General features: G+C 44.4%; 1 protein-coding gene across 6 annotated transcripts in view; it reads left to right on the forward strand.

Annotated features, from left to right (window-relative positions):
- The window catches only part of Cadm1 (cell adhesion molecule 1), a 325,077-nt gene extending 315,667 nt beyond the window's left edge, over positions 1-9,410 (forward strand). For all 6 annotated transcript variants that reach the window (XM_031345160.1, XM_031345165.1, XM_031345161.1 and 3 more), the window contains 2 exons: positions 4,206-4,337; positions 6,312-9,410. In XM_031345160.1, the coding sequence (XP_031201020.1) occupies positions 4,206-4,337; positions 6,312-6,430 (251 nt within the window). In that variant the 3' untranslated portion in view covers positions 6,431-9,410. The remainder of the gene's footprint in view (positions 1-4,205; positions 4,338-6,311) is intronic.
- The last annotated feature ends 2,126 nt before the right edge of the window (positions 9,411-11,536 follow it).

The following is an 11,536-nucleotide window of genomic DNA, read 5'->3' on the forward strand; positions in this document are numbered from 1 at the left end:
CACACACACACATTCTTCCTCCCTCACCAAGTAGTTTCAGCTTTTTGCCAGAAGAAAAGCTAACTCACAGTTGTAACCAGCTTGTGATGTATCTGTCACCCTTAGAACTATAGAAGTGGTGCAGGATGGGACGGGACAGAACAGGCAAACCAGAAGTTGTACCAGGCAAACCAGAAGTTGTACAGCAACCAAGTGTTGACTCGCCCAGCTTTCAGTGTTGTCTGGTTTAGACTTTACGTCCAGCTCACTCACCTGAATTTGTGTATGGAGGTTAACTTCACACAGACAGTGGTTGCCTGAAATTAGAATGACTGTTTTTGTATATGCATGTACCATGCTTGTATTTGGCATTCCTCCCCAGGACGACAAGGGTACATACACCTTTATCCCAAAATAGAAACACGGTAACACTGGTGACTATACACGAGGAAGAATTGTAGCCTCTTAGGAAGCAAGAAGACAAGATTGTGCAAGCCCAAGAAGCTTCCCTTTGCCTGAAGTTAGGCTCCTTTATAAGAGCTTTACACACCCCATTCACTTTTCACCTGAGAAGCCACAGCAAAGCAGACAACAAAGGGGACAGGACCTACATGGATGCATGTACTTCCTCAAAGGAACAAGACCTTCCACTGATGGGGACAGATGCCCATGGCCTTTTCCACCTAGCAATTTCTCAAGACCCAGTCTTAATTCTCACCACATGAGCAGAACAGGAGAGATGGAGGCTGGCAGACTTGACCAGGGATCCTCCCACAGTCTCCTGTTTGAATCCAGTGCCTGTCAGCCAAGTGCATCCCTGTGGCATCAAATACTGCTGCTCTCCATAACCAGCAAGGTGTCAGCTGCAGGTCCGGGTGGTGCTCACCCTGTAGCAGATGACCAGCATCACCCCTACCACTTTGAGCCAATCCACAGCACCGTTGGAATCGCCTCCCATCCCACAAGAGGAAACAGAAGGGACAATAAGAAACAACTGCTCTCCCTCCACAGGGGAAGCCAGACCATGACAGGCACTTAGGAACAGTCACAGCTCTATTACTGCCTCCCATGGTCAGCCAGGGGTGGGCGTGGGGTGGAGGGGAGGTGGGAAGAGGCGGTGAGGAGCTCATAACCAGCAGTGTTCCCTGTAAATTAAACATCAGTTACCCTCTGTGCCCATCTGCTGTAATTGAAGGTAGGAAAAGTGTCTTGATGATTAACTAGCGGTAGTAAACTTTCTGATCAAAGTGAATATAGAGAGATTACGCTTATAAATAAGTATCTGAAAAGTGTTTGTGTGTCCTTGAGTGTGGGGAAGATAAATCTTCAAACAGGTATTTAGTGTGGACTATGTACAGGGGAAATAGCCAGACGGAGTACACTTGGGGAGCAAAGGTCAAATGAGTAGTTGGCTTACGTAAGGAATCCTACAGATGACGGCCTTCACCCTTGTTTTGAGAAGGTTTACAGTCCTTCCATATTCCTCCCCTTCCCCCACCTACCCCTCCCCAAAACTCATACATAACCACCACCACGTCTCTCTGGAGATGGAAGAGTTGTTCTTTTAATATTGGACAGGAATTGCCTGTCTCCAGTGGCTGGGGACTGTTTTAAACAGCTTTGAGAAACGTCCATGTGCTCTCATGTCTTCTTACAGTGGCTCCTCCCCTCTTCCTTGCCTCGTGTAGCTGTTTTCCCTCTTCTCTATCATTTTGCCCCAAGTCGAAGACACTCTGAGTCTGTTAAAATAAAGTCAAACTTCAATCGGTTTGAAGCAACTGAAGATGAGTTGATTTCATTCCCACAAGGGAAAACATAGCTGGCAGGTTTTGCTGTTACTTCGTCCCTGTGAGAACATTTAAGTTTTTGCGGTGGGTTGTGTCTCCATGATGTAGAGAGTGATCCTCCAGCAGGTACTAGGATCCAGTACCACCCTGTGATGCCCCTCTTCATCAGCAGCTTGACTGGCTTTAGGATCACCATGGAAACACACTCATGGATGTGTCTGTGATGATGTCTCCAGAAAGATTTAACTGAAAAGAGAGGCCTAATCCTAAATGTGAGTGGCACTGTTCCATGGACCAGACTCCAGACCAATAGAAAGGAAAAAGCAAGCCAAGTACCAGCGTCCACCTCTTCCTACTTCCTAACTGGGGATGCCTTGTGACCAGCCACCCCACTCAGTCCTACCACTTTCCTTCCCTACCATGATGGACTATGTCTTCAAAATAGGAACCAAAGCAAGCCTTCCATTATGTTATTTGAGGCCGGTGTTTTGTCCCTGAACAAAAACAGTAATTAATGTACACCCCCCACACAGTACTTCCCATTAACAGGCTGCTTCTTAAAAGGCAAAACGTTTCCATGATCACCTTCTGGCCTATGGAAAGGACTTTCTGGACAGTAGAGGCTGCATTGTCTGCAGTCAGCAACACTTGGGCTGAGACAGGAAGGAGATTCCTCACCACCACATCTCAAGCAGAGCTTATTAGACATGTTGCTGAAGAGGCTTGCACATCACGGAGTAGACTAATTGGCTGCAGCGCTCTGCCTCCAACCCATCTCCATCCTCCAATTAAACTCCCATCATCCTGTTGTCCGGGCGACCTGCTGCTGCCTCTGACTTGGCATTTCTGTTGGAGTTTGAGGTTTGAGTTATTCCGTAGCCCTTCCAAAGCTAACTCCATGGAACCCTTTAAATACTCCACATTTTAATTGAAACTCTTTTAATTAAAGCACTTTCCATAGAAGCCACAGTCACGAGTTATTTCTCCACATCCTTCCGTGTTTAGTCTCCAAGCAGAATTGGAAATATCGATAGAAAGTGTAAGCCCTGCCCTCCTGCTGAAAACGTTGTATCAGGTTTCGGCTCAGAAGAGTACCATTACCTTTAGCTGTCACGGATCTGCACACTTGATCGATAAACTTCAAATATTATTAGAGGTGGAGGCTTCAGAGATTTGCTCTGTTCTTTGGAGAGAGACAGAGATAAATCTTTCTTAGAAATTGACTTGAATTTGCACTCTCGGTCTTCCCGGTGAAACGCATTTCTCTTAGGCATCCAGCAACTACAAGGGGGGCAGATTTATAGGCCATGTGCTTCATGTACTGAAAGATTTAAATGGTAAATCCTTCACATATGACTTCACAAATCATGTAAAGTTAAAAGATTTTTACCGTTTCTGTTGCTGCTGTGCTTAAATTGTAAGGTACAGCCAGTAAATCATTTTAATGGAGGTGTCGTACTTGACTCAATAAAAAAAAAAAAAAAAAAAAAAGACAATGGTTTAGCTTCCCCTCCAAAATGTTAATGTATTAATCAACGGGAGAATAATTGTTTTTTACTATGTTATAAATCTCAGGTGCCATTAAGATTTCAGCAAAGGGTGATGTAGCCACATTCCTAAATTACAATTGTTTACCCTGCCATGCCTCCATTCTGCATCACCATAGCTCATTCTGGGTTCATTCTGAAGTTGTTCCCCAGCCAAAGAGTCAAAGGGGACACCTTGAGGGAGTGAGGTTTATAAGAGAAAACTAATTACATTTTGAAGGGTTAAATAATATCAAAACTGTCTGTGGTGGTGGACAAGTATTTCTTTCCACCATATATTTTTCTCTCTTTTTTTCTCTTTTTTCTTTCTTTCCTTTTTTTTAATTAGGTTTTTAGATCTTAAATCAAGACTTTCTCCCTCCTCACACCTTGTAAATATGGCCAGCATATTGTATGCCTTTAGTCTTCACAAGCCTGCCTGCCTTCCCTATGCTTGTTCTAAGGAAATGAGCTGTGGGGCCTCTGTTGTTCCCCACTGCCCCCAGTTCCTGTGATAGCCTGAAGGTACTCTCCATGGTATCCATAAATAGTTAGGTCACCCTCCTTAATTATTAGGATCCAGAAGCTCTAGGATGTGTACAGTGGACGCTAAGAATAGATGCGAACAGGCAGAATCCACCACCTTCCCTCCCCCACAGCTCCCTAAGTTTCTATCCCGTGCAGTAGCACTCCTGTGCTACCTCTAATGAAATTGCCTTGTGGGGAGAACAGATCAATTCAGTACTGGACAGGTCAGTCTGTTCCCTACCTGTAACTTGATCCATCTGGTTTGTTCTCTCTGACTCCTCCATTAAAAAAGAACATGACCTTCTGACCCTGGAGGCTTTGTCCCTGGGGCTCTTGGTGTCTTGTCATCCATTCTACATCCCTGTTCCTCTTCTGATTTCAACAGATTCTCGAGCAGGTGAAGAGGGGACCATTGGGGCAGTGGACCACGCAGTGATTGGCGGCGTCGTGGCCGTGGTGGTGTTTGCCATGCTATGCTTGCTCATCATTCTGGGCCGCTATTTTGCCAGACATAAAGGTAAGCAAGGTGCTCTGGCAGGCTGGAGCAAACACGTCACCACAGCCCTGGCACTGGGGGGGCTTCACTGTGGTCATTAGTAGTCAGCCTGTGTAAAGGATGGCACAGCCTGTGTGGTTCCTAAAACCGGGAGAAGGGGGCTCAGGCAGGTGGAGAGAGAAACCTTAGCAACTGCTGCTGAGGACTCTGTGGGAGGATTTGGTTCCCACTAAATACAAAGCTGTCTAAGTCTACAGTTCTCCAGTCTACATTTGGGGATAGAGTCAAAATGGTAAAGTCGGGGCTGGTGTGACAAGTGGCCTGAGCCCTGGAAGATTGTATGCATGGCAAACATAGCCACAGCCTGCTTGATTCCCAGGAGACAGGAGGACCGGTTTGCTGCCCCTGAACTCTGAGTAAGCTGGTCCCCAGAGCCAGAATATTTCCTTCTTGATGTGATATGCCCAGGCTTTGTTGGTTTTTTTTTTAATCCTTTGCCTTAAAAGCCACATAAATATGTATTTTTTAAATTATCGGGGCAATTGATTTAAATTGCCATTAATCATCACACTTACCAACTGTGCAGACTGGATGGGCAATCATCTTTGCCACTGCTCTTCCTCTCTGCCTCATGCTGCTCTGGGCCTCTTCTCCCCTCCTGGTAATTTAGTCTTCCTTTTCTTTGTCGGCCCTTGTCTTTCTCGGTTGTTTTTCTCAAGAACTGTGCACTGAGCTTTGGTGCAGAGGGGGAGGGAGGTATAGACGCTTGCATACCGCTTGATTGTTACTTGGGTCTGGGGAAGGTCCCTGGAGCCCAGCACTGGAGGCCCAGGGTACTCAACAAAAGCCTTTAGGACCCAGAAGTGTCTGTCTGAAGCACAGAACAGTTAGGGAGCCCTGGAGCTATGGGGGCCAAAACCTCTGCCTTTCAGTGCTTAGCTTGGTAAAGCCAGAGAGTGGAGCAGAGTGTACACAGCATCTGTGGAGGATCAGGGGAAGGGGATACACACGCAAGCTCTCTCTGCAAGAGAGAGAATGCAGGAAGGGAGCACTTGACCACCTGCTTGCTCAGTTTATCACTTTAAGATCTGAGAATTCGGCAAAATGTCTCAGGCTTTTTTTAAGTATAAGAATCTTTAGAGTCAGAACAGTAAGAGGGCTATCAGATTACACCAGGCAGTTTGCGTTCTACCTGCCTGCTACTCCAAGGTGAAGTCTTGTCTCTCTCCATGTAAATGCTTGGAATTTGGTGATAGAAATGTCACCAGCTTGGTTAATGTTCTGTCTATTGTCATTATAAAGTGGCTGTGACAATTAGCAAATCCATGAATCCGGGTCCAGGCTCCAGTCACATGGTGAGAAAAAAATCCCTTGTTCATGAAGACAGAGCCCAAGCCTCCATTGCAGCCCTTAAAATGTCAAATTATGTCCTCCATCTGGTGCCCCTCTCTGAAATAAAAGGCACAGGGAAAACAACTTACACAAGTTCAAGCACAGTCTCCCTTGTGGGTAGCCAGTAGCAGTTCATAAAACCAGGAGACTATGGTCGGAGTAACTGGTTCAGGGTGGCAATAAAAGCATCTTCAGGGCCCTAATTCATTTATTGGCTAATTGCTCTTCCTTGCTTTGGTCTTTAACCATGTGCGAACATCTCTTGTCATCGGTCCTTGGTGTTCACTGTTAATGCGATAGTCAGCAGCTCTCCAGCTTTCTGCATTTTAGCCCCACTCACGTCTTCTCTGGTCATAATCACTGCTCTAATGTCTCGTTTGCTGAATTACATCGCAGCGGCTCAGTTGGAGTGGTTACCTTTGCAGCCCGGGATTCCCATCTGTCTCACCCACCCCGCTCTCTTCTTCCTATTGTTTTTTTTTCCCCCTCTGCTGCCTGCACACCACTTCGGCTGATGATGGCCATAAAGCAACTTGCCATCTCTGTACCACTTCACACAGAGGCCACCAGAGAGTCACAGTGCTTTACCCCTTCATCTTTCAGGTACATACTTCACTCATGAAGCCAAAGGAGCCGATGACGCAGCAGACGCAGACACAGCTATAATCAATGCAGAAGGAGGACAGAACAACTCTGAAGAAAAGAAAGAGTACTTCATCTAGATCAGCCTTTTTGTTCCAATGAGGTGTCCAACTGGCCTGTTTAGATGATAAAGAGACAGTGATACTGGAACTTGCGAGAAGCTCGTGTGGTTTTTTGGTTTTTGGTTTTTGTTTTTTTTGTTTTTTGGTTTTTTTTTTTATGAGTGGGTGGAGAGATGCGAGACTGGGAAGGCTTGGGATTTGCAATGTACAAACAAAAACAAAGAATGTTCTTTGAAAGTACACTCTGCTGTTTGACACCTCTTTTTAATCTGGTTTTAATTTGGTTTGGGTTTTGGTTTTTTTCATTTCTATTTCTTCCTACCAAGTCAAACTTGGTTACTTGGATTTGGTTTCGGTAGATTGCAGAAAATTCTGTGCCTTGTTTTTCATTCGTTTGTTGTGTTTCTTCCCTCTTGCCCTTTTTATGCATTTATTTTTCCTAAAATCAAGTTTGTTTTTCTCCCCCTCCCAAACCTCCCAATTTTTGGAATTGACCTGCTGGGATTCCTAAGGCTTTCCCCATCGCCAGTTTCTTCTGTTTGTGTTAACAGTGACTGCTTTCTGTTCCAAATTCAGTTTCATAAAAGGAAAACCAGCACAGTTTAGATTTCATAGTTCAGAATTTAGTGTCTCCATGATGCATCCTTCTCTGTTGTCGTAAAGATTTGGGTGAAGAAAAAAAAAGAAAAAAAAGAAAAAAAAAAGAAAACACTGAAAACTCTTTGCTGCTGCCCATGTCTTAAATACGTAGAGCAGCGAAGACTAGAAATGTAGACTGTGACCCAGACGCTGTCGTCTGCTGTGGATCTTCATTACTGTACAGGGTTATCTGCAAGTGAGGTGTGTCGCAATGAGATTGAATCTGTCGTTAATTCTTTATCTGTAGGCGGCTCAGTATAGATTACCCCACGCTGTGCAGAAAGTTTTTGGAGTGGAAAGGTCTCCTCCTTCCTCATTGCCCTAAACAGACCCGACAGGTGAGGTCTGTCCGTTTTATGTAAGTGGACAAATTTGAGATGCCACAGGAGGGGAAGCAGGGAGGGGGTATGACGTTCTGCTCTGGTTATTTCTACTCTCAACAATTTCCATCCACCTTTCCCAATTGGCCTTACTGCTCGCTAATGCAGGAGAGAGCAAGTCCGTGTGCTGTGTGACTGACTGGAGGGGACAGGTTTTGTTTAGGTTTTTTTTACCCTTACTTTTGTTTTGGTTTTGGGTTTTTTTCCCCCCTTTGTGCTTATTAAGGACAGCAGTGGGCTGTGTCCTGTATGTACTGTATGTTACAGACACCATCCTGCTGGGACACTTGTCCTGCTGGGAGTTCCAGCTCCAATCCCTGCTCCACTCTCCTTCCTTCAGATTTGGCTTGACAAAGGCAGGAGGTACAAAAGAAGGGCCAGTATTGTTCTGGAAAGGTCAGAGCCAGCCGAGGTGGGAAAGCTGCATGGACAGATTTCCAGTTACTTAATCAAAACTCAGAATGGGAGTGTTTCTATCTTCCGTGCACTAGGCCTGGCCTCTGTCCTCAGCCTTAAGAACCATCTGCCAAAAATTCCTCATCTCGTATGATGGTAGTCAGAGCGCACAGCTACTAAAATAAGTTTCTGTGAACATATCTTACACCGGAGCCTGGGGGAAGGTAGAGGAGCGGAGGAACCTTTTGCATTCTCTAAAGCTAAGTGGGGGTTTGCAGAAGTACTGAGGATATCCAGCAGGAGTTCTGAAGGACAGGACCTAAACTCTTACCACATGTGTCGGTAATCTCCAGACTCCAAAACAGTCCCTCTGGAAAGACAGCATCAGAAAAGATAGGTCTATCTATATATATAAATATATAAATATATATTATATAACATTTTCAGTCAGTACTTTTGCATTTTGCAAGGTGCATTTTTACTATTGTTACATTATGTGGAAAACTTACGCTGATTTATTTAAGGGGAAAAAAGTGTTGACTCTGTTATTTGAAAGCATATTTCTTTTTCTTGTCTTTATTTTAATTTCTGATAGAACCACTGCAATATGGGGGCCTTTTGGGAATGGACTGGTGTGTAAAGGAAAATTCATTACGGAGCAGTGTTTTGTTAACCCCTCTCCTGCCCCTAGACACTTAACCAAGACAAAAAAGCCACAAGGAACATCCCTTTTTCAAGAATTTTATAATGTACATCTATTCCGAGCCCTTAGCACCCATCCTGACCATAGTGACCATATCCAAGGGTGACAACCAGTTAGCATGTTGTTGAAAGGGTTTTTCAGCTGTTCTTTTTAGAAAAAAAAATATATAAAAATATATAAAAAAAAAACAAAAAAAAACAAACACAAAAAAAACTACCATTGTTCACAGAATTGGCATCTCATTTTCGGGACCGCCCATCTTTCTGTTTTGACAAGTGTACAGTAGTGCAGTGTTCTGATGTAACTTTATGGCTTACAATGTTGACATGTCTCAGGTTCCTGTGTTTCGATTGGTGTTTTTCCGTCTCAGGTAGATTGCAAAGTGTAGGCCCCACACATTGGAAAAATAATAATAATAATAAATAATAATAATAATAATAAAACAAAGCAAAAACAGGAAATTATGGATTTTAGTTGTATATTGGTTTATGTATTTTTCTTAAGTATACAGTGCACTGTTTGAAATGTATTGTTGAGTATTACTTTGTACAGGTTGATCACTTTTTTTAGAGTGAAGAAAGAACAAACTTGGTTTTTTTTGTGTTTTTTTTAAAGGAGTATAAAATAATGAAGGATGTATAATTGATGCCAAATAAGCTTGTTCTTTAGTCACGATGACGTCTTGTTTTTCCCTCTAGGCCAGTTCTGTTTCTAAGGTGTACAAGGACCATGTTACAGTGTAAGAAACTCCACATCCGTGTGTTCCCATTCGCATTTTGTATTGGTTCATGTATACCATTTTTACAAAAAGAAAAAAGAAAAAAAAAGAAGTACTATAAAATATCTGTCTTCTTAATAAAAAAATTAATGTTACAAGTGATCCTTTAAATCTCTTTATGGATTCTTAAAACACCTGGCCTCTGGTCCCAGTTTCCTCTCCTAGGATCTTGTGTGGGGCCCAGAGCACTGGCAGTAGTGGCTGGGAATTGGCTGCGAGCTGGGTCTCTCTCTCTCTCTCTCTCTCTCTCTCTCTCTCTCTCTCTCTCTCTCCCTCTCTCTCTCTCTCTCTCTCTCTCTCCTACTCATCCTTGTCCTACCCTCTTCTACCCTCACAGTAGACAGGAGAGTCGGTGTTCAGCTAAACGGAGTCACCTCCAGTGGGCATGGTGATTTGTGCAGGTGTGCGGAGCACAGTTGCGGGGGATGGCGCCTCCTGTGGATGTGTCCTCCACCACCCGCCCCATCTTCACCCACTACCTACCTCCTACCCTGTGTTGCCTGCTCCACCTGTCTTTTTCTTTGGGATTCTGTGTCTTAACAATTCATACTGTCTTCTTCCTTTTAAAATTCTCTCCTTTCACAAAATGAAGAGGTGACCTGCTGCTTCGGCTGCCTTCGGATTGTTCTTGCTTACCATTTAGGTTTTGGAGACTTCAGGCCCAGGTGGACTTTGAGACTCAGCAGCATGGTATCATCATCCTTGCCTTGCAGGCGAAGTTAGCAATGACCACACTCGTAATCCATGAGCACAAATCCGACCACCCCAAAGTGCCCTTTCTCACCATTTACCCAACTCTTGCTGAGTTCCCCCTCTGTCTGTCAGGTAACCAGGAAGGTTTGGCAGGGAGAGACAAGGTAAGCTCCAGAAAAGACAAAGGCTGGGCATCTCATTTGGGATTTTTACATCATGGTCTGGTCTCTGGCCTGTCTCTTGAGCAAAACATCACCAACAGAATCAGTTATGCAGTCACTGAATGTCTGGCACATCGGCACTGTGGGGTTGTGGGGGACACCAACATGTGTAAGTGGTCACAAGAGACTGACTAAGGTACCAGTTTCCTCAGTGAAGTGACCTGGTTTGTAATTGCCACACCCTGTGCAAGAATAAAGACCAGTAGGGATTTCTTGGGGAAGGGGAATGAGCAGAAGCTGGCAAGTCCACTCAGTGGAAGAGCCAGGAGCCTGGCCAGGTGTCCAAGAACATTAGAGAAGAAAAGTGAGTTAGGTGCAGAGGGCCGTGAACCTAGGCAGCAGATCGACATGTGAGGAGTGAAGTGCTCATGAATGGCATCCATCCTGTGCCTGTCCTCATAGTCTAAGCAGAATTTTGGGAATCCATTAGCGTCCCCCAGCTTTTGCCAAAAGGCAGAGATCAACAGGGAAGATGATCTACCATATCTCTAGAGGACAAGGGCAATTTAGGATAGCACTCAAGAGCAAGAGTAGACCAAACTTGGCTTTAGATAAGGGTCCCTCACCTTTACTAGCTGTGAAGCCTCAGGCATGTTACCCAAGGCACCGGATCTTTGTCTTTTGTTGGGTAGGGCAGGATTTGTTGTAACCTCAGAGATCATTAGGGGACAGAAAATAGATAGATTCACAGTCCTGGGCTGGGAGGACAGCTCAATGACAAAGAGGTATTGAGTTCCATCTTCAGCACACCAAAAAGAGAAAACATTGGTGCTTGGGCTGTATAGTTGCAGACAGGAAGTAAGCACTCATTACGTGTGCATTCTACTGTAATGTTGATTTAGAAGACAAGGTTGCCTGTGGCTATAAGAACTGGCCACTCCTTGGAGAAAACTATTTGTGTGGACTCCTTACAACTTTGTGAACTTTTGCATAGAATATTTAAGTGCTTTCTTATCATGGTTACTTATTTGTAGATATTCTGAGCCACATGCTGTATGTGCAATGTCCTTACCCATCTCCTTGCCTATAACATGAGGCTCCAGATTCAACCTCAACACACAGAGCAGGGATCCTGCTGGTCAGTGAACTGAAGCAAATACAAGGTGGTAGCTTGGCTCTTGAAGCACAGTAGGGCATGCAAATGAGAAGATGCCTGAAATGGCTTAGTATGAAGTTGATACGTTTCCTGTGTACCTCTTAGTATAGCACGAAAATAAGGTCCTTGCTTCCTCTAAAGGAAATGTTTGGCCTGGTTGTGTTCTCCAAATACATCAACTGGAACCCCAAGGTGATATCCCAGTGTTAATTGGTGCA

Source organism: Mastomys coucha, unplaced genomic scaffold (genome assembly GCF_008632895.1).
Source record: "Mastomys coucha isolate ucsf_1 unplaced genomic scaffold, UCSF_Mcou_1 pScaffold23, whole genome shotgun sequence".
Classification (NCBI taxonomy): Eukaryota; Metazoa; Chordata; class Mammalia; order Rodentia; family Muridae; genus Mastomys; species Mastomys coucha.